Below are 20825 nucleotides of genomic sequence, written 5' to 3' on the forward strand. Positions count from 1 at the left end.
TAATAAAGGGAACACTTGTGAGATTTGTTCAGATGTGTAAATATCAGTATAAATGTCCATATTTTAATAATAGTTTTGGTAAGTCTTCTCCCTGGCCCCCCAATTGGGGACTTAATATATCTTAATATCTTTGACATTTTATTTTTTTAATTAGTTATATTTCACCTTTTGATGGATTTTCTCTGTAAGGCGTGTATTGTATATATGACGATTTAAGCATGTCTTTTTTAAATTGTAATGTATCATATTGACATTAGTTTGATGCTTTATGTCCACATCAGTGGCAATCCTGTCCCTTTTTACCTAATTACTACTATCAACAATTAAAAATGCATCGTTGTTACACAGTGTTTTGATCCACACAGTAAATCAAGGTTAAAGCTGACCTGCCAGAGGCACGTCAGCGTCTCCAGACAAAAACTTTGCAGCACTGAGAAGCTTTTATTCTGAAAGCGGACGGAAGTAAAATGTCTGCTTGTTACCGGCTTGATGATACAATTAGTGCAGCGTTTGCGGAGAATCACGTGATTTTTAGAGAGCGTGGAGTGGGCGGTGTGTTTACGTGCTAATTCGGAAATCCTGAAAATCTGCAATGTGTTTATATCAAAGTGCAGTGAAGGTGGAGGATGCGGTTAAAACACCGGATTGAAAAAGCTATGCCATCAATTTATTTGTAATGAAAGAAAAAAAAATGGATCGATTTTTGTTTGTTTGTTTTGTTCTATAGCCTACACAAAAAGATATCATTTCAAATACATAAAGATAAAATAATAAACCGAACCCATCAACGAATTGCTGAATGAATGAAATAAATTAGTTTTAAATAACTTTGACTTACTTCATTAAAACATCCTTTATGTTGGCATTTCCACTGTCTTCAGATGTAATTTAGTGCAAATAGACATTCAAAGCAACCATGAAACACACCTTACCATAAAGTGGTAAGTAAGTAGTAAGTAATAACCGCATATAGGCCTCTGCTCGAAAATTGCATACCCATAATAAAAAAAAGCATATCTGTGCAACCACAATGAAAAATTGGAAAAAAATATATATATATATTTGTAATAATAAAGGGAACACTTGTGAGATTTGTTCAGATGTGTAAATATCAGTATAAATGTCCATATTTTAATAATAGTTTTGGTAAGTCTTCTCCCTGGCCCCCCAATTGGGGACTTAAAGGGTTAAGTTAAGGTCAGGGAATTAAGCTGTGAGGGTCAGGATCAAGCTGAGAGGCTACAGGAAATGTATATACTGTACCTCAATGTAAAATCCACACAGTGATAGTGTGTGTGTGTGTGTGTGTGTGTGTGTGTGTGTGTGTGTGTGTGTGTGTGTGTGTGTGTGTGTGTGTGTTACATTGTGTTTGTATGAAAAGTGGTATACTGTACATGTAAAATCTGGTTGATTGATTGATTGGTTGACATCCATGTCCCAGCTCTCTGCATGATGATTTAGTTTTCACATACAGACACATCAAACAAACCCCTGATATTTAAGGGTTAAATCCTCCGAGTTTGAAAAATCCTCTTTGTATTTTGAAGGGGGAAATCCAAATTGTGCAACCTCCGGGACCATTTCGCGAGAACCACGTGATATGGTACCTCCTACTGGTCATATAAACGAGTGCTCCTCCCGCCTACAGTCACTCAGGACTACTGACTTTTATCTTGCACATCCTGTCGACAACCAAGTCTTGAGTAAGTTATTATATTGACAAAACGTTGATTTATTTTTTTGTTAGGAACCGTTTAATTTCCGAGTTGTTTTTAATGTAAATTATGGCGCATGTTTCAGGAAGTTGTCAACTTGTCTTTCGTTTCCCACAAATGTCAGCTTGTTGTTTACGTCCTTCAAAGATCGTTTAAAGTAGCAAATAATCTATTATTGTTTACTTGTGTTGGATAATGTCAAAAATATTTCAATATATGTGAAAACATCATGTATTTCAGAATATTCACTTTCTGCGCTGTCATTCCCAGGAGGACACCCAGTTTATTACACCCTGCTGTAATTAATTATTACATTAATGAGACTGTTTGTGACTTTCCCCCCTCATCGGTGTCGTTGTTTTTGTCCGGTAAACTGCAGATGGCACAGTGGCAGGACCTGCTGAGGCTGGACGCGGCGCTTCAGACCCGGGTGAGACAGCTGTATGCAGGGAGGTTCCCCAGAGAGATCCGCCACTCTTTGTGCGACTGGATTGAGGGCCAGGACTGGTAAGAGACGGCTGCATAAGAGCAGAGGGTTGCCACTGGCTAAAGTAGGGCGGGCAACATGAGGCCATCTTGACATCAGATAAAGTAAGCGAAGGGCCATATACTGGATAATTGAATTAAAACGTGAAACTTGTAGTCAGAATCAGATTTTTTTTTTTTTTTGGGCAGGTATGTTTTTACCTACAAGAAATTTGACTCCGGTTTTAACTTGCTCTCAATTACATGCACATAAACAGACATAAATATACTTATAAACCATAAATGGACATATATAAAGCTTAGAGACATATACTGTATACTAAAAAAAAAAAAATGGTGCAATTGTTCTTAGGGCCGGGGTCTTCAACGTTTTTCAGGCCAAGGACCCCCAAACTGATAGAGATGGAGCAGGGACACCCTACTTTATATATTGTATAAAATTGTGTTTTATGTTAAACTGGGCCTAGTGTCATGTATAAACATACCTTGTTATTGTGCATTCGATACTAAGCTATTCAAATAATACACAGGTTCATATATTCATGTTTTTATTTTAAACATGTGCAAGGTACAGTGAGTAGGGTGGCCGTTCCACTGACATTTATAAACATACCTTGTCAACTGATACCAATGCCAATATCAACATTGCCCGTCAATTGCATGATAATCATGCATACAAGCTATTCAAATTGACGTTTTTATTTTAAACATAAATGTGGAAATGAAAATGAGTGATGGCCTATTGCACTAAGATAACAGGTATGTTTATGCATGGCAGTGAGTGCCACTGCCATGCATAAACATACCTGTTATCTTGCATACAATACTGAGCTATTCACTACCAAGGACCTCAACCTCAATTGAGTATGAACAGAGTTGATCGATTATGATGTGGTTGTATGCGCTGGAGCGCAAAAAATTGTGGAGAAAAAAAACAAGATTTGGCTAATAAACCAAAAATGTCACGACCCCTTGCAGTACCTCCGCGGACCCCCTGTTGAAGACCTCTGGCTTAGGGCAAATGGTAATGGTAGTTGTGTATAATGCAGATAAATGAGTGATGAAAGAGCTTAATACTCTCTTGGTTGCAGTAGAACATGATTTTAATGACATAATTCATAAAAGAGCAAAAAACACAAGTAGAATATTTTTTTAACAAGATAGGCTATATTTAAAAAAAAATTAGATGTTGGAATCTATATTTAAAAAATGTTTTCCAAGTGGCCACAATTGTTACCAATATTGGAGTAAAAGAACGGTAAGCGCCACATGTTGAACTATTTCCATTTTTACAACCTCTTTCAGAGGACCTTACAGACCTTTCCCTGCGCTCTCCTCGGAGCTCCGGCTGCAGTTCACCCAAAGATTTGCTGAATTTTTGTCACCTGACTAGTGGTCTGAGCTGAGTCATCCAAGGCCTCCTCGTTTTGCTGAGTGGCACAGGAGTTTTAGTTTTTTACAGAATCTGATCCGTGCTGACGGTATATTTTTTGGCAAAATTTTAAATGAAATATGTAGAATAAAGGGATTTCGATGACATATCACTATTTTAATCTCAGATTTGTTTTTTGTTTTTTAACCGAAGCGTTCAGTTTTCTAATTTCGTACTTTTTCGGTTCCAATAAATTATATATTTTATTCAATTACTCATGCATCAGGGTTTACAATTCAGTGAATTAAAGAGGAAGTTTGAACTTCTTTGAGTTCCAGACGTTTGTGAGTCAGAAGCATAGACTGTATATAAAGTGGACGTAGCTTCCAGGTCTGAAAAACGCGGCAGTGACTTAAAGCTGCAATACCACCGAGTGCCACTAGAGGTTGGCTCCAAATATTACAGGCTTTTCTTCCCTGATTATTAAATGTTTATAAAATATCTCTTGTCCGTTTCAGTTTTAATGTTGAATTATTTCACAATGTGTGCAGCACATGCAAACAGACACAATCCTGAAATTAAAGGTAATGTTTCTGTGTCTCTGTCAGGGATTCGGCAGCTGTGGATGAATTGAAAGCCTTCGTTTGTTTCAATGCTCTGCTGGTGTTTTTGGAAGAACAGTGGAAGCGCTCTGTTGAGGAGAACAACATTTTGCAGGGACCTGATTTTTCATGGATGAAAGACTACTTGACGGTGAGGCAGGTGTGATGTTACGTGAAGAGAAATCCAAAGGTGTCTTCGTTTCTTTTCTCAAAGCATGAATGATGTTTTTTTTTTTTTTTAGGAACACTTTGAAAACGAGCCTTTGAACTTGGCCAGACTTCTCTCCGAGTGTCTTAACGAGGAAAAGAAAATCCTGAATTCAGTCTCTGAGAGAAAGGTGAGAAAATTTCCTCTGAACCGACCTCTACAGTAAAGACCAAAAGTGTGAAAGAAAATATCTTCCGTCTTTGTTAGGGTTGCAGGACGCCGGGCATGGAAAAGACCTGGAGAGAGTTGGACAGCAGAGTCAATGAACTAAAACGTCTCAGTTTGGTAAGCTCACTTTAGACTTGAATTTTTTAACCATTCTGGGAAAATAAAAACAAATACAAATTTGTGAACTTTCCCTCCAACACAGGAGGTAAAGAGGAACACCAAGGAAATGGAGGGTCTAAATGAAAAGCTTGTCTTTGTACAGGAGAAATGGCAAGACCTAGGTATGGCAGGAGACACGCAGAAAACAGGTGGTAGGTCTGCTACATGCTTCATGGGTGTTTCATTAACGTGCCTCTCTTTATCATTACCAGTGGAGCAGCAAGCCAGACTGGCCAGCTCCGAAGCTGTTATCGAGGAATGTCATAGGCGGGCGAACTTCATCACACAAACAAAGATGGTACCGCACATTGATGAGTTGATGTTTCCGTAAAGCAGCGGATGTTTTGAGCAATTTAAAGGAACATTCTGCTAAATTCATCCATCTGGAGAAGCTGAGACTTTCTGCCAGTCAGGCTTTTTTTTTTTCTTCCGACAATTATATTTTCTTCCTGCACACTTAATGCTTGCTGTGTTTTTGTTGTTGTTGTTGTCCTGCAGACATTGCGGGAGAAGGTGGTTAACATTTTAAAAGAGGCAGACCAGATTGTGGAGACTCTCACGAACGTGGAGCTGCCTCAGTGGAAGCTCCGGCAGCAGATGGCCTGCATTGGAAGTCCAGTCGACTGCAGTGTGGACAACCTCCAGAAGTGGTGAGCGCTTAGCAGCACTCCCTTGGTTCCTTTGCATATCAAAGGAAATTTGTAAATCTGTCCCAGCGGTTACACTGACCACTCGTGTCCAATTCTCATGCCTGTTTGTTCTTGTGTTCTGTGTGCAGGTTTACGACTGTTGCTGAAGTGCTACTAGCAGCACGTGAACAGCTGCAGAAGCTCCCCGACCAGAACGACAAATACTGCAGCACTAACGGCTCCGGCGTCTGCGCTTCAATGGCACAAATTGAGAACTTCGCCCTGTCCTCGCTCACCAAACTTCTCACAAAGTGAGACATGGCGTCGGGTGTTATACTGTATGAAGCGGGGCGATTAAAAATGTCAGAGACTGTTCCTGTTGCGCGTGAACGGAGCGCAGCACAGTGATGTGCATGATGCGGGTGAATGAAGTAACCCGTGCAAGTATTCTCGGTTGCATTGCATACTCAACATCAGCACCCGTGTTTCACGCATTTTTGCGACCACTGCTACGTGTGCATTAACCTGAAACTTGAGCAGAGAGCGTACATCACATTGTGCCAAATTTTGGGGGAACAGAAAGAAGTCACAGGGACCAAATTTGGTGAGGAGGGTTGGTGGGGAGCTACCATTGTGCTGTTGAGCGTGATAAACGGCGAGTGGGCACATTGGAGAACCCAAGTGCAGTTCAGGTGGTTTGCATCAAATATTTTCCGTCACAGTAGAACTCTGTGTTGACAGGGCGACCCGAGGGGGACGAATTCATGACGCGCAGCTCTGCGAATGTCGAAGAAACTCCTTCTTCGGTCTCGGGACAGTTGACGTTCTGTCCCCCTTGAAACGCTGAATGTCACTCAGAACACCATCGCTCGGCTCTTTGCATCATCGCTGCCGACTTTCTGAAGCGTTTCAAGTGTCTCTTTTGTGACTTTGACACAAGCTTTAGGTCCATCGTGAAATTGCAAACACACGCACGTGCCAGTGGTCACAAAAATGTGCGCAACTCAGCTGCTGATGTTGATTAAGAGACATAAATTAAAATACTAACAAAGATTCTAGCTTGCCGCCGCCTCCGTGCACATCACCGCGCTGCGCTCCGTTTGTGTGTAACAGGAACGTGTTGATCGCCCCTCGTATTGAACAGACCGATACACAAACTATCTAAATGTTGACATGTCACATTGTGATTCATTTCAGTGCTCTGGTGGTTGAGGAACAACCTATAGTGCAGAAATTACAGCAACATCCTCTAATACTGACGACCAAGGTGATGTTCAAAGCGACAGTCAGGTGAGTTTCGTGAAAACGTAACACAGAAGTGACAGAATTTATATAAATCTTGGTCTGATAAAACAGTTGTCAAATGTGTAGTGAGGACATGTGAGGAAATAAAAAGCAAAAAGGACCCTTTTGGTTACAAGAAAGGAGACTTGAGGGAGAACAACTCCCACAGTTAGATGAGCGAGACGTTTAATGACCTGACGTACAACAAAGACCAAGGACTAGAGACATTGCGTTTTTTATGGTTAGTGCCTGAAACTCGTGTGCTTCCTGGGAGCCACGTAGAGGCTGTACTTCTGTATGTTCCATTTATTTTATTGATCTTTGTGACCGTATCTGTTTTTCTCTTCTCAGGTTCTTAGCAAACCTCCCTGAATTCAAGTGCCTGCTCAAAGTCAAACCTGTGTTTGACAAGTAAGTAAGAAAAGCAAGTGAACCAGTGATAACGGACATTATTGTTTAACATAAACAAAAACAATTATTTTGTTCAGCTAAAAAAATGTTTTAGTAGCTTTTATTTTTTCATAAATCTTTATGTCTTTTTGAAGGGATGTTGAAGAAGTGAAGAAAGCCAACTGGTAGGTACACTGAATTATGAAACGTTAACGGCTGAATCGCTGTTATTGACACAAATTTCATGAGACTTTTTGTGATTTGTCGCAGGTGCCGTCGCTTTAAGTTCAAAAGGGATGACAGTAAAGTGCTGGACGTGGACACTCAGGGTGGAAGTTTGATGGCAGAATTTCAGAACATGGTATGAAGCTAAACCTTCGTAATGTGCAGCAGGAGTTAGAAAATCAATCTTATCATTGAAAAGACATAGAGCTTGTATTTTGTGAACAGTACATGCAAACAAATACAGTACAGTACTCAATGGCTTTGTTTTCTCACAAAATAATGTAAATCTTTTTTCAGTCAATCGTGGAAGACAATAAAAGACCGAAAAGACCATGTACGGTAAGTGTTCACATGTAGGACACGTTTACCACATGCTACAACATATGATAACACAGTGAAACCACGTTTTCACATGGGAATCTACGTGTATTTCACACATTACACCATGAACATGTTCCAAAATCCACGTTTCCCATTTTCACGTGTGTGTGGATGCATGTGATCACAAGTTTTTGCATGTGTAATTTATGTGTTTGTTCTGTAAGGAAATAAAAATACCTCGAAGAATATATTTCAAACAAGGTAGTGTTTGAAATAAAACAAAGTAACGGCCGTGTGGGCGGGCTGTTACCACTATCTGTCAGTATAGTAATTCAAAACTTTCCCACTTGTCAGTCGCACCAAAACGCAGGCAGTGACGTCTGGTGGACATGGGGTTTTATCCACCCTCACATCACACGCCACAGATGTAAACTTTTAAGTGCTTGCATCATTTTACTATAATTTTTTTTTCTCCGTCCTGCATCAGGATCGTCTTCTCATCGCCGAAGAACTCCACATCATTAAGTTCGTGACGGAGTTTCAGTACGCTGGACTTCAGTGTGACATCGAAGTGCGTGACTATGATATGCAAATCAAGGACGTTTCAATTTCAGCTTGAACTTCAACTTAACTTAAAGCAGTTTACTGACTGGTCTCCCCCTCTGGTGTTGGTCCAGACTAGCTCGCTGCCTGTGGTCGTCATCTCCAGTAGCAGTCAGGCCCCCATTGCCCGGGCCTCCATCATGTGGTGGAGCATGCTGAGCACCATCGAACCGAGGGTAAAAGCCACCACATCGTCATCACAGCAAATGACCACTATCGTTAGCAATCATTCTGCAGAACAAACCGTATTAAAGCTCGGTGGCTTCGCTCCATAGAATCTGTCCCTGTTTGCCGCGCCTACCTCGCTCTCCTGGGATCTGCTGTCGAAGGCTCTCAGCTGGCAGTTTTTGTCCGTCGGCCAGCGGGAGCTCGATGAAGACCAGCTGTCAATGCTCAGAGACAAAGTTGTGGGTGAGTATTTGGTTGCTTCTTTCACAGAATTGAAGCTTGAAACTTTCTTGTGGTAGCTGCAATGATGTAAAAAGACTATTTCCTTATGAAACCAGTATTGGAGAGAGTACAAGTTATTTATGGAAAATCACTGTCAAATTATTTCCGTTTTTGTATTGAGTAAAAGAAACAGATTTTAATACCTTTGTTTTGCCTGCCAGGCTCGCCGTTTCCCCCTATTCAAAGTCTCCCTGCTAAGCTAAGCTAAGTTAAACTAACTAGCTGCTGGCCTGATGCGACGTATTTACTGCATACACGATCATCTTCACATTTAACTTTTGGCAAAAGACAGGTGTTTTCAAAATGTCTGGCTACTCCGTTAACAAACTCTCAGCGTCGTCTTTAATGAACAAAGAAAAACGTGTTTCTGGAATCTTTGTCTCTGTCTCAATAAAACATACAAACGAGTTGATGTAGGGTTCAAGATAAAGGAGCATAAACGCAGTAATTCTGTTTCTAATGTAGTTCTTGAATTGCACTCATCGCTATAGAGACCTTTAAGGTGTAAAGGGTGATGCGTTAAATTATTTATCTCTATTCTGTAAATGTTGTTTTGGTCACAGATACTCCGGACGGTCTTGTGCACTGGAGCACGTTCTCCGCGGTGAGTGTTGAGATAGATTCTGGTTCTACTTTAGTTTGCACAATCGCCAGATTTCGAATTTGAATGTGCGTCTGCTTTCGACATGTTAACGTTTTGTTCCCTGCGTTCCAGAAAGAAGGTCCCTGGGTCTGGATCGACGGAATCCTGGATTTGGTCAAAAAACACCTGGCGGCTGTTTGGCAGGACGGGTAAGACACCGCAAATCACCTCAGCAATGTTTTACCCGTGGAATAATTGTATTACATTGTAGATAATTATAAGACTATGTTGCTTCTTACTATTATATTTGGCAACGTGGACGGAGGTGAGGTCACCGGGCTCTACTTTAATGGTCTAAGTACACGGTCTGAAAACTCACGGCGTAAATACAGTTAGGGCGAAATCTACTTTTGCCAGTTCAATGGTGGATAATATGAGTGCAAAGTAAGGTGCAGGGGCCAGAGGGGTGGTACTGCAGCAGAGAGCACGCATTCACATCCGTGTCAAATTTGGAAAATTGGCAACACAGCCCTTTGAAATGCTTCAGAAAACCTACGGTAATGAAGCAACGAGCTGGGCGACGTGTTTTGAGTGACGCAAGTGTCTCAAGAGGGGCAGAACGTTACTGTCAATGATTTGGTTCTCCAATATGACAACGCGTGAGTTTCTCAACCGCAAAGCCATTGCTTTCCGCTGCCTAAAGCCGGCGATGCACCAACGACACTCCTAACCATACATCATTTTAAGAGTAAAATGCCTACGAGCTCTCAGATGCGTGCAATAACATTTGCTCTTTAAACAGTGTGGTCATCGGATGGGAAAATTACATTTGTGTTGTCTGAAACTGGCAAAGACACTGCGCTGCGCTTGTAAACCGTATATTAAAGTGGGCGTAGCTTCCAGGTCTGAAAACGTGAGAGTGCCTTCAGCTGCAATACAACCCAGGGCCACTAGGGTCTAGCTCCAAAAAGCCTCTTATAAAATATGAAGTCAATACATTTTTTCCAGTATCCATTTCAGTGTTGTTGGCTAAAAGTCACTCCTTCTTTTTAGTTTTCTGTCGGTCCATCTGAAAATAACCTCGTCATTAATTAGAAAACAGGTTTTTTTGGGGGGAGTGTTTTCATTTGATTGACAGACCTGTGGTGCAGTCAGGCTCCTGCTATCGGTTGGCCGGACGTAATGTCGTTGGGTTTCACTTCTGGTTCCAAACCGCTCCGAACCAGCAAAGATGGCGCCGACCAAAATCCGAACTTGAGGCTTCATAACGGCCGTTCACACACCAACGGCTGACGTCCCCGTTGGTTGCCGCCTGGTTGCGTAAGATGGAGCCCGCTACGTTTCCCAGTTAACTAAACTCTTCTCATGTCCCGTTTGTTGATTTCAGGTCCATCATGGGGTTCGTGAGCCGGGAGAGAACACGGTCCCTGTTGGAGAACAAACCGACTGGGACCTTTCTGCTCCGCTTCAGCGAGAGCAACAAAGACGGCGCCATCACCTTCAGCTGGGTCAACCACTCCAGTGGCCGTACGTTTCTGTACATTTGTTAAAACAGCGAATGGACCGAGTAACACTGAGAGCATTTCCAGACGGACGTCGCCCGATGGTTACTGGCACACTTTGTGTCGTGCTGTAATAACAAACTAAGTGCAAAAAGAGCTCCTCTGATATTTTTCCTGACTCTTCTTTGTGGTTCCCCCGCAGAGGCCCGTGTGCACGCAGTGGAGCCCTACACCAAGACTGAGCTGTTGTCGCTGTCCTTGCCAGACATTATTTACCACTACAGTATGACCACCCAGAAAAAGACCAAGAATCCTCTGCGCTATCTTTACCCCAACATCAACAAAGACACTGCCTTCAGACGCTACTACCAACAGTCCGGTATTGTGTTTTGCTTGACTTTCTCCCCGAGACTCAGAATCTATTCAACATAAACAGATATGATTGTTAAAATGTTTGTCTATTCATAGTGCTGATTTGACCTATTTGCAATAGTTGGAGAAAAAAAAAGGTTCCTCACACGTTCTAACTTCATAATGGGTTCATAATGTTAATGCTTCCATTGCAAAAAAAAAAAAAAAAAAGCTTAGATTATCCAGTTTGCTAAAGTTCAGTGTCATGTTCTGTGTAATGACCCCAATCATCTCTATTTATGCAGCACCTTCAATAGACATAAATGGATACCTACACAGAAGACTTGCTTCCTTATCTATGTAAGTAGGACAATATCAACAAAAATGCTTTTCATCATATCTTCTGTATGGTTCCACGCTGTGCAGGAAAAAAAAAAGCACATTAATTCTTTTTGTTTATGCTACAGCTTTACGACATCACCTCCTTCTCCACCCAGCGAGAGGCAAATGGAGGTTGACAGCGACGCGGACACAAATGTGGGTTTGAAATTTAACTGCTAATTTCCCCGCAATCCCTCAAAGCAGAATTGACCACTTTGGGGCCATAGAACCAAAACGATTATGCTAAAATGCTTCAAAAAGCAGAGTCAGAATTCTTCCAGGGTAACCGTGTTGACTTTTTTCATTGTACCATAGCATTTTATCTATTGTTATTATGGAAATATTATTTGGAGCCGCATTAACAACCTGACCTTTCAGGAGTTCCAGGTTTAAAGTCATGTCGAGTTTAAATTTTTCTTGCCTATATAAAATAACCTTTCTGCTGCAGTTAATTTAAACAAAATGTTCTTGTTTCGTTGTAGAGTCACGATTGTCAACTGGTGAACGATATGATCTCTGATCTCGGTGACATCTCCCCGTCTTCCTGGCCGTCCATTGACCTCTCTCCACTGTCACATGGGGGAGACTGGGCTTATCCATTTAGCCCCTCCGAATGTCTGCGGGATTACTAAATCAGAAAGAAGGAAACATTTTATTCGTCAAGCACATGAAATGTGTTGTGCTGCAGGTGTACAGCAATAAAACTTCAGCAAACGGAACAAAGCCACTTACTGTAGTCATAAAAACTGGACAGTGATTGTTGTATATTAAGATGCAAAAATAAGTATGGATATTTAAATTCACTCTGAAATTCAGTTAAGTGATTACATCATGCAACTATACAAGCAATATTATAGATATGGACAATGTAATAAGTTCTCTTGGTTTTCTATTGTACCGATTTCAGTTTAAATGACAATGCTGTACTGTAAATGTTCTTTACTTTTGTTTATTAAAATAAACATATTTGAATGTATTCCAGTGCCATGAGAAATTACATCTGCATTGTACAGTACTGACACAAGAGCGTAGTAACATTATTTATACACAGAAAAAGGACAAACACATTCAGTAGTCTCGTGTCTTGCATCACCTGATCAGCATGTCATGATCTGTCATTACCAAAAAAGATAAGGTTTCATCTGAAAAAGCTGCACAGAAAATCACCCCTACCGACATGAATAGCCATTTATAATATTGTACTGCTTGTTTAAATACTTAAATGGGGAAGTGTCAGCGATTGGTTACCTGATGAGTTAAAAGCACAACTGCCTAAATGTCAAACTTTAAACTAAATCATGTGAATTTTTAATGAAAATGAAACTTATTTTCCTCGACCTGTGGGCGGCTGAAGGTTAATTACGACAGAAAAGTAGCTACGACATCAAATTTCACAACACATTTTTGACACCATTAACAATTTAACTGACATAACACCAAAGTCTGACGCTGTGACACGTTAACTAAAGATTGGGTTTTAAAAACGTCTTTCCCTTCTCACTTTTTTTCCTATTTTCCTATTTTCCCCGAGTTCATTCATCAGGTTTCGTCCATGCGAGCGGTGCGGTTGTTTGGACAGAGATGTTGGTCGGTCCACCACTTAAATCCAGACTGAAATACCTCACCAAAGGTCAGATGTGTTCCCATGAAGTTTAGACGTTCATGGTGCACAAGCGATGACTTTGGTGATCCCCTGACTTCACCTGTTCCTCCGCGTGGTTTTTATTTTTATTTTTTTTCACACTACCAAGCTAACATCTAATGTGTTAGCTTGTGAAAGTGACAAGACAAAGAATCCTAAAGACTTCCGTGTTCCTGTCTTTTTCCTCCGGGCCACCATGACGATGAACTTTGGATGAAATACGTGCAAACCAACAGAGTCAGCTGTTCTTTAGTATTAGCATGATAACCTAATGTGCTGGACATGGTGAACACTGCACCTCCTCAGCATATTAGAGATGTTACTGGGAACTGAGCAGCAGCTTCCAGGGCCAAAGAATGAAGCCGGTGCCCAAAACTGCACTTCTTTGAATGGCCACTAGAGGCTGGCTCCAAAAGCGAGTAAATCCCCTCGATTTTAGTCAGAAGAATGAACATGTCTGCAGCCTGGTACAGGAATTGGTTTCGGTCTCTCTCGTTAATTTCCCCTTTCTGACAAGTTTAAGGAGGGGATTTTGTATATAATTAACCTCGTATAAATGTGCATAATTGAGGGTGGTGCTGCTTTAATGACAGGAGGGGGTCGTTTTTAGCCCATTTCTTGGATTAACTGGGAGTGTGGTGGAGTAGGGGACCAGCAAAACAGCAAAGGCCAATGCCATTCTTCAGGACATAATGGGCGACTTCACCAAGGCTACGTCCATTTTTTTTAACGTGCAGTGTAGGCTGTAAACTGACCAACACCATCAGTTTAGCGTTTTATGACAGCGAGAGCAGGTGTAGGTTTTGTGTGTTCAACATCATAAATAAGAATAAGCCCTATATATTGTTAGCATGTAGTATGAATGCACTTTTAGATACGATACCAACCATGTAACATAATTGTTAATAAATGTAGAATTATGTTTTTGAATAGTTAATCTCCTAATTAAAGTTACCATGTAGAGTTTTCAAATTAATTTGACTTTTGACTAATTTTGAATGTGCACATGTATTATGTACAATATGTTTATATTCTAGGTCATTAAATTCAAGTTTTTACAGGAAATAAAAAGCTATGTATTACACACAGCTTGTATGTATTGTTTATGTTTATGTATTTGTAAATTAAAATTCACTAAATTACAAACTGTTTACAGTCATAAGATTTTGATTCCAAATGAGAAATACCTTTTTAAAATAATCTTTTGAGCATTATAATCATTATATTATCAACACTCTTTGTGAAAACTCACTTGGGTAAACACACTTCGCACACACAAATATAACTAACTTTATCCTAAAGGCAACAAATTACACAATCGTATGTCTTCAGGTTAATTTCATATTTGAAAAATGTCTCCGAAATAAATACAAACTGTTTCTATTGCAAGTGTTGCCACCAGGGAGGGAGAGGAGGGGGGGGAATACATTCGAAATACAATCTTTCAGTGACTTCAGAGGAGACGCAGAGCTGCATAAAACCTGCTGCTGACCTCAGGAGAAACTTCTGAGAACAGACGCAGGTTCGTGGAAACGGCCCGCAGCTGCAGACACATTGTAATTTATACCGTCATTTTCACACACCTCACTATCTGAACAACACTAATACAGGGAGAGTATTATCCACATGTCACAAGGTGGAGAAGAACAGAAACTATGCTGTAACTAAACTAATATACAATCTTATATCCTAAAAATACGATTTATAAACTATTACACGAGTAATATACTGTAAACACTGCATTAGATATTTAGATGCCGTACCATTTGTTCAAACAGCATCAATAAGGCGCACGCACGCACGCACGCACGCACACATTGTGATTGTGGTGAGGAAGAGATGGGAAGTAGAGAAGCGATTTACAGCCAGAAAGTGAAGCACACCGGACTGGACAGAGCGACTAATTCATCACACACACTTCAGAAGCCCGAGCATTTCAGGTTGTTTGAGAAACGCACACCTGTCCGCTGTAGAACCCTAAAGAAGCTGCAGACATGTGCAGCAGGTCTACAGCAGGCTGTCCAGGCTCTTCTCGACGCTCTCCTTGTCGTCAGCAGCAGCAGGCGGGATGTATTTCTCTTGGTACTGCTGCAGGATGGCGACCACGTCGTGGTGGCCGAAGTGCACCGCCTCATCCATCGGCATGTTCCCCCACCTGTGCAAAAACGAATTTGGTAGGACAAAATATATCTGGCATCTTGCAGCCACCCTGCGATCAGCTGGTCAGCGTGTCTGCACATCTTCGTCAAAGTCTCCGTGTCAAATCTTCGTGTAATCGCTCGGTGTCAAGACTTCGGTATAAATGTCAAGTCTTCACTTTATGTCTTCCATCTTTTTGTCAAGTCTTTGAGTCAAGTCTTCACTCTTGGTGTCAGGTGTCCACTTGAAGTCTTCGAGTAAAGTGTCCTCGTCAAGTCTTTCTGTCAAGATTTCAGTCTTCAGGACAACTCTTCACGTCAGGTCTTTGGCCCTCATCGATCTTTGTGTCAGGTTTTCATGTCAGGTGTCAACATGAAGTCTACATGTAAAGTGTCTTTGTCAAGTGTGTTGTGTTGTCTTCTGTCTTCATGTACATTTTTATGACAGCTTTCTTCACTCGGGGTTTGAACCTAGTTTCCCAGGATTTCGGTTTCGTTGTCAGCGTTCTATCTTGCTTGAACTTGGGACTCGGCTGTCTTTTCGCTTTGGGTTTATGTGCCTGGACTTTGTACTGCCACCAAATCAGTTTAAGTAAAGTATTCTCAGTTTTTTTTCTACCCGTCACCGTGCGTTTGGGTCTTTCCTCTTGTGAACTGTAACAAAGTAAATACCCAAACAGGAGGAAGGCACCTCTTATTTTTAAAAGAGACAAACTGCAGCTTCTCTTTCGAGCTGAAAACAAAGCCTCGAGATGGAGAACCTGCTAAATTCCGCTCCATAAAGAAAACGGTTGATTGCAGAGATACAGATGTCAAGAACGACCTGGTGACCACGTGGACTCACCTGTCTCTGGGTACTGGGTTCACCTTACAAGCCTCAAGCAGGAATTGTACCACCTCTGTGTGACCTGAAAGCAGAGCAGATGTTAGAAAAAAACAAAAAACATCTGGATAGATGTAACAGCTAATTGGTAGAAGTCCAGAATTCAGAAAACAGTTCTAAGCCACATAAATATACATTATTTTCTCTGCAGCTTCTGTGTTTCTACCTCCATGTCAATTTTTTCAACGTTATGACCTAATTGGAATTTCTCTTATTCTGAAAGATGGTTCCAACATAAAAACAGCCTGAGACCACAGGATCACATCTGTATGAACATGTGTGATTACAGATTTATTGGTTGTCTTCAGGCTCCACGTTACCTTCAGCTGCTGAAACATGGAGGGCCGTTCTGGAGTCGTAGTCCCTCTGCTCCATGTCTACGGACGACAGCGCGAACCTACACACACACACACACACACACACACACACACACACACACACACACACACACACACACACACACACACACACACACACCGAGGTTGTGTAACTAACACGTCTGCACTTTCAACCCTCCACAAAATCACACATCTTATCAGCCAATATCGTATTTTAACGGGGAAGACTAATGTATGGATTGGCCTTAACAGGTAGCGCCAAGAAATATTGCAATGCAGCAGCAAAGACGAGGAAGAGGAATACTGTAAACACGGATGGAAACAAACCGAGAATGTAATTTCAAATATTTTAAAAATCTGGCTTACAACTGAATGTAAAGTCTGTACAGAACATCTTGAAGCTTTCCCAAAGGTTCCTCTTGCTGCCACTCGAGGTCACCAAAGTACAAGGCTGTCCGACGCAGACGAGAGGAAAAATGTCCTCACTTTCCCCGACTGTTCTATCTTAAAACTTTTACACGTGAGAAATGGACTCCATCGGGTGACGAAGGTGAAACCAGCCTGTATTCATCAGTGTCCGATATTAAAGTTAAGTTGTGTGCGTGCGAGTGTGTTCACCTCCTCAGGGCGGACACGTCCCCCGTGTAGGCAGCGAACAGCAGATTGATGACAGACTTGACCTGCGGACACAGACGGAGACAGGACATTTGCAGAGGGACCTCAGAGTCGCCCAACTCCCACTGCTGCAGCTCAGCTACCGTTTCCATGAAGGACTAGTAAGGAAGATGATTCATATATAACTCGTGCTACACATTTGATTTCTAAGCGGCACTGAAGGAAACTCCTTTCAATGTCATTCATTCACTAATTCATCGAGCTTGTTGTCACGAAAAAAGATCAAAACTAATTCAGTCATCTCGGCTAACTGCTACTGTACACAAATCTACATCTACTGTTCAACATGGCTGAATATTACAAACACCGATCCCTGCTGCGATCAAGACTTACCATCAAACAGGAACGAATCATTCCCTACAAACACAACCTGAAGACTTCTTACAAAGACAGTGGAAACATCCAAAAAATGAGAAGAATCTGAAAGAATATATTACACGTGTGTTTACATGAGTGGAGCTAAAAGTAACGATCCTCGAACTTGTTCAATTAATGGGTTAATAATTTGGGAAATTATATTCTGAAATTTTATATAGCAATTAAGGCAAAAATACTTTTTTTAATTGTTTGTTTGTTCTCATCAACAGTGCAAACCCAAAGATGTTTACTTTGGTACCAAAGAGGATGAAGAAAAGAAGCAAATATTCACATTTTGCTGCTCGAACCGTGGACATTTTAGAAAGTTTTGCTTCACACAAAAACGTAATTAATTAATCAAGTTATAAAAGTGTTGCTGAGTATTTTCATGCTGATCCACTGACAGATTAATTTATTTATCATTATGCAGGATGAGAGGCACAAACTAAACATAGGAGGGAAAAAAAAACAAAAAAACTTTGAATTTATAGATGCAAAACACACAAGGACATCAAAGTTCAGTTCCAAGCAGTCAAGACAAATCTGCACACGTACACAAGCATGTTCAAATACTTCAGCAGTGCAAGAAAGAATGACCATTTACAACACAGCGAGCCAAAACTTCAGACCGTGCAGTTTAACGCTATTTTAAATATTAAATACGAGAGCCAAGAAGAAACAAAACACCACAGCAAGATAAAAATCTGGAAAAAGAGCTTCTAAGTTTTAAGAGCAACTTAAAACTCTGAGAATCTCGTCTTTGCTGCGTTCATGTACACGTGTGGAGTACATGTGGAGTACACACATACTGCAGGACCCTTTGACATCACATGTGCAAGTGATGCCGAGGTGAAACAACCTGAGAAAAAAAAAAAACGGGCTGGTGTTAAAAACACTCTTGAAAGAAATGACAGGAAGGAAGCGAGGAAGAAGAAAAAAAGCGACACAGAGCTTCATTTCACCCCCGAAAAGCATCAGAGTCCTTCAAGAGGCTTTCGCTGCTGCAACCAAAACTTGTTCTCACACTTTGTGCCACACAGGCTGACAAAAATAAATCATAAATATCAATCTTTTATCAAATGAGTGCAGTTTAAACTTTTGAAATTGTTATATTAACATTTCAGATCAGGTTTTGAAATCTCAGTAATAAAAAATAAATAAATAAAAGCCTTTGTTTGTTTCTAAACTGACGTGGGTCAATGGGTTCAGTAAAAACAAACTTTGGTTTAAATCCAAGAGCCCGAACTGCGCAGCATCACAGTAGTTATATATTGTCAGTTACCAGTGTGCTCTTGATGCTGTTGTTTGATTTCTCCTGTTAAAAGTAAATAAAAATCACTGAATTAATTAAATAACCCACGTCACTGAAATATGGTGAAACTTCAAGGTTTGTGTATCAGGCACAGTAGCTACAATGCATCAATGGAGAATATTTATAATTTACCTTAAAATCCTTCCTCTGTTCAGGGAATTAATATATGTAAGGTGAAAGGAAAAAAAGGCACTTCTATAAGTCGCATGGTATTCGTTTTTCTTGAATAAAGAAAAAAAAAAAGCCATCCAGGGACAAGTGTTACAAGTAGCTTATACTTTAAATATTTTTACATCATTAAAATAATCAATATTTCTAGACATATTAAAACCAAAATCAGTGCTCACTGATGTTGCAAAAAAAAAAACTACTGAAGGCTTAAAAAATGGTGACATCAAAATGCTGTAAAACTGTCGTTTTTGCTGCCGACATTAATCGATGGCTACGTTACATAACCGGACAAAGACCTTCAGGCAGCTTAACGCATAAACAAGCTGACAGGTCCTGCATACCTTTACCTGTTCAAGGAAGCAGTATAACCTCATTTCACTGGCTGACCTCATTTTTCTGTGACACACGGCTGCATTTTGATTTACGGATTCAGTTCAGTTCGTTAGCAGCAGTTCTACCCTCCTGGAAAAAAAAACAAGAAGTGAAACCACTGTGACGGGACAAACGTGGAATGGTCCTTTAAAGCATGTGCGTTTTCTCCAGGAGCTTCTTTAACATGCAAAATGCTTAAGACTTCTGCGGTCACATATTTCAATGCACCGATCAGAATGGTGCAACGTGACATCGATCAAATGTGATAAAACCACGCAGGATAAAACATTTTCTTTTAATTAAAAACCGATGAATTGAATATGTGAGCGTTAAAAGGAATAGTTCCAACCATTTCTGAAACATGCTTATTCCCTTTCAGCCAGAGAGTTAACCGCCACAACCAGCAGCCTTTTAGCTTAGCTCAGCATAACCACAGGAAACGGCCCTGCAGAAGGGGAACAAAATGGAAACTAAAGCTCCAACATTCACGTTATTTCTTATATAATCCGGACAAAAACGGCAAACTAAGAAACAAAGTATTTCAAAAGACGGCTGCAACTTTTCCCTCCAGCTTCTGAAACGGCGTCATGTTGTCGTGAATCTTTGGTCTCATGTTTGTAACCAAGTACCGGAGTGAAGGACACGACAGGGTGGAGATGGTTAAAGAACAACCGTGGGCACAGATGAAGAGATGATGGATCAGAGCGCTTTATTTTTTTTATTTTATTCAAGGGACACCAAGGCAACAAAAATCTTAACACCGCTTTTTACGGTCATGTCTCCGAGTCATGAAGGAAGACAAGTCCGAGCGACGTCTTCTCCTCCAAGCAGACAGGACAGTTAATGGAGACTACATACAGAATTACACGCATGTAAAAGTGTGACGGTCGTGAGCTTGGAACCGTTTAGTTTCATCTACTGCAGGTTAATTTATATTCAGATTTTTTTTTTTAAAGTTTCCAATGTTACAATTTCCCAAGTTTTAAGTTTGCATTTTTCTTCAATCTTTAACATCAAACTATTATAAATAAATATCTAAAATCTGACCAAAACATTAGAAAACTTTACAATTCCAAGGTCAAACTGTAATGGTAGGTGATTGTTCATAAATACAAACGTAATTTCCATTTTCACAAAAGGATCAAATTTAATGTTCAGGACACAAATCAACATGAATAAACGACACGTGAAAGGAAATCAAACCAAACATGGGAGACGTGGAGAAAAAAAAAAATACAAAAATATGCATGCAAGATGGAAACAAAATGAGAATTCAGAGTAAAATGACATAAGTCATAACAATCTGGGGATTTCCATGGAAACACTGCATTCAAAAGCCCCGCTGTCACGAATTACATTGTGATGATCACACAATAGTTCAATTGGTACAGTTTATCCAACATGCAGAGGAATGTGAGGCTTATTTATCTTCCCGATTGTGGTAGAGATGAGGTAATCAATGCTGATTGGTTGGAATGAGGTTGAATTAGTCTCCTGTCAGAGCTGGT

The 20825-nt window shown here is 40.6% G+C and overlaps 2 protein-coding genes across 4 annotated transcripts in view; one reads left to right on the plus strand and one right to left on the minus strand.

Moving 5' to 3' along the window:
• Window positions 1-1661: 1661 nt before the first annotated feature.
• LOC138621039 (signal transducer and activator of transcription 1-alpha/beta-like) lies at window positions 1662-12590 on the plus strand. The gene is made up of 24 exons (XM_069698773.1): window positions 1662-1703; window positions 2095-2222; window positions 4182-4326; window positions 4418-4513; window positions 4591-4668; window positions 4754-4832; window positions 4923-5008; window positions 5209-5360; window positions 5489-5650; window positions 6537-6629; window positions 6975-7034; window positions 7169-7198; window positions 7284-7374; window positions 7536-7577; window positions 8047-8130; window positions 8237-8338; window positions 8438-8573; window positions 9176-9216; window positions 9328-9404; window positions 10583-10722; window positions 10900-11076; window positions 11354-11408; window positions 11516-11585; window positions 11912-12590. Exons 2-24 carry the CDS (start codon window positions 2095-2097, stop codon window positions 12059-12061), a joined length of 2274 nt encoding a protein of 757 aa, XP_069554874.1. The 5' UTR covers window positions 1662-1703; the 3' UTR covers window positions 12062-12590.
• A 1757-nt stretch (window positions 12591-14347) lies between these two features.
• Window positions 14348-20825, minus strand: part of glsb (glutaminase b) — a 35241-nt gene continuing 28763 nt past the window's right edge. For all 3 annotated transcript variants that reach the window (XM_069698780.1, XM_069698781.1, XM_069698782.1), the window contains 4 exons: window positions 17049-17110; window positions 16413-16489; window positions 16054-16117; window positions 14348-15226 (listed from right to left, as the gene is read on the minus strand). In XM_069698780.1, coding sequence (XP_069554881.1) covers window positions 15079-15226; window positions 16054-16117; window positions 16413-16489; window positions 17049-17110 — 351 coding nt within the window. In that variant the 3' untranslated portion in view covers window positions 14348-15078. The remainder of the gene's footprint in view (window positions 15227-16053; window positions 16118-16412; window positions 16490-17048; window positions 17111-20825) is intronic.

The sequence above is a fragment of the Brachyistius frenatus genome, unplaced genomic scaffold (genome assembly GCF_029030835.1).
Source record: "Brachyistius frenatus isolate BFR_SWC_R1_liver_20210118 unplaced genomic scaffold, ASM2903083v1 Contig_28, whole genome shotgun sequence".
Taxonomy (NCBI): domain Eukaryota; kingdom Metazoa; phylum Chordata; class Actinopteri; family Embiotocidae; genus Brachyistius; species Brachyistius frenatus.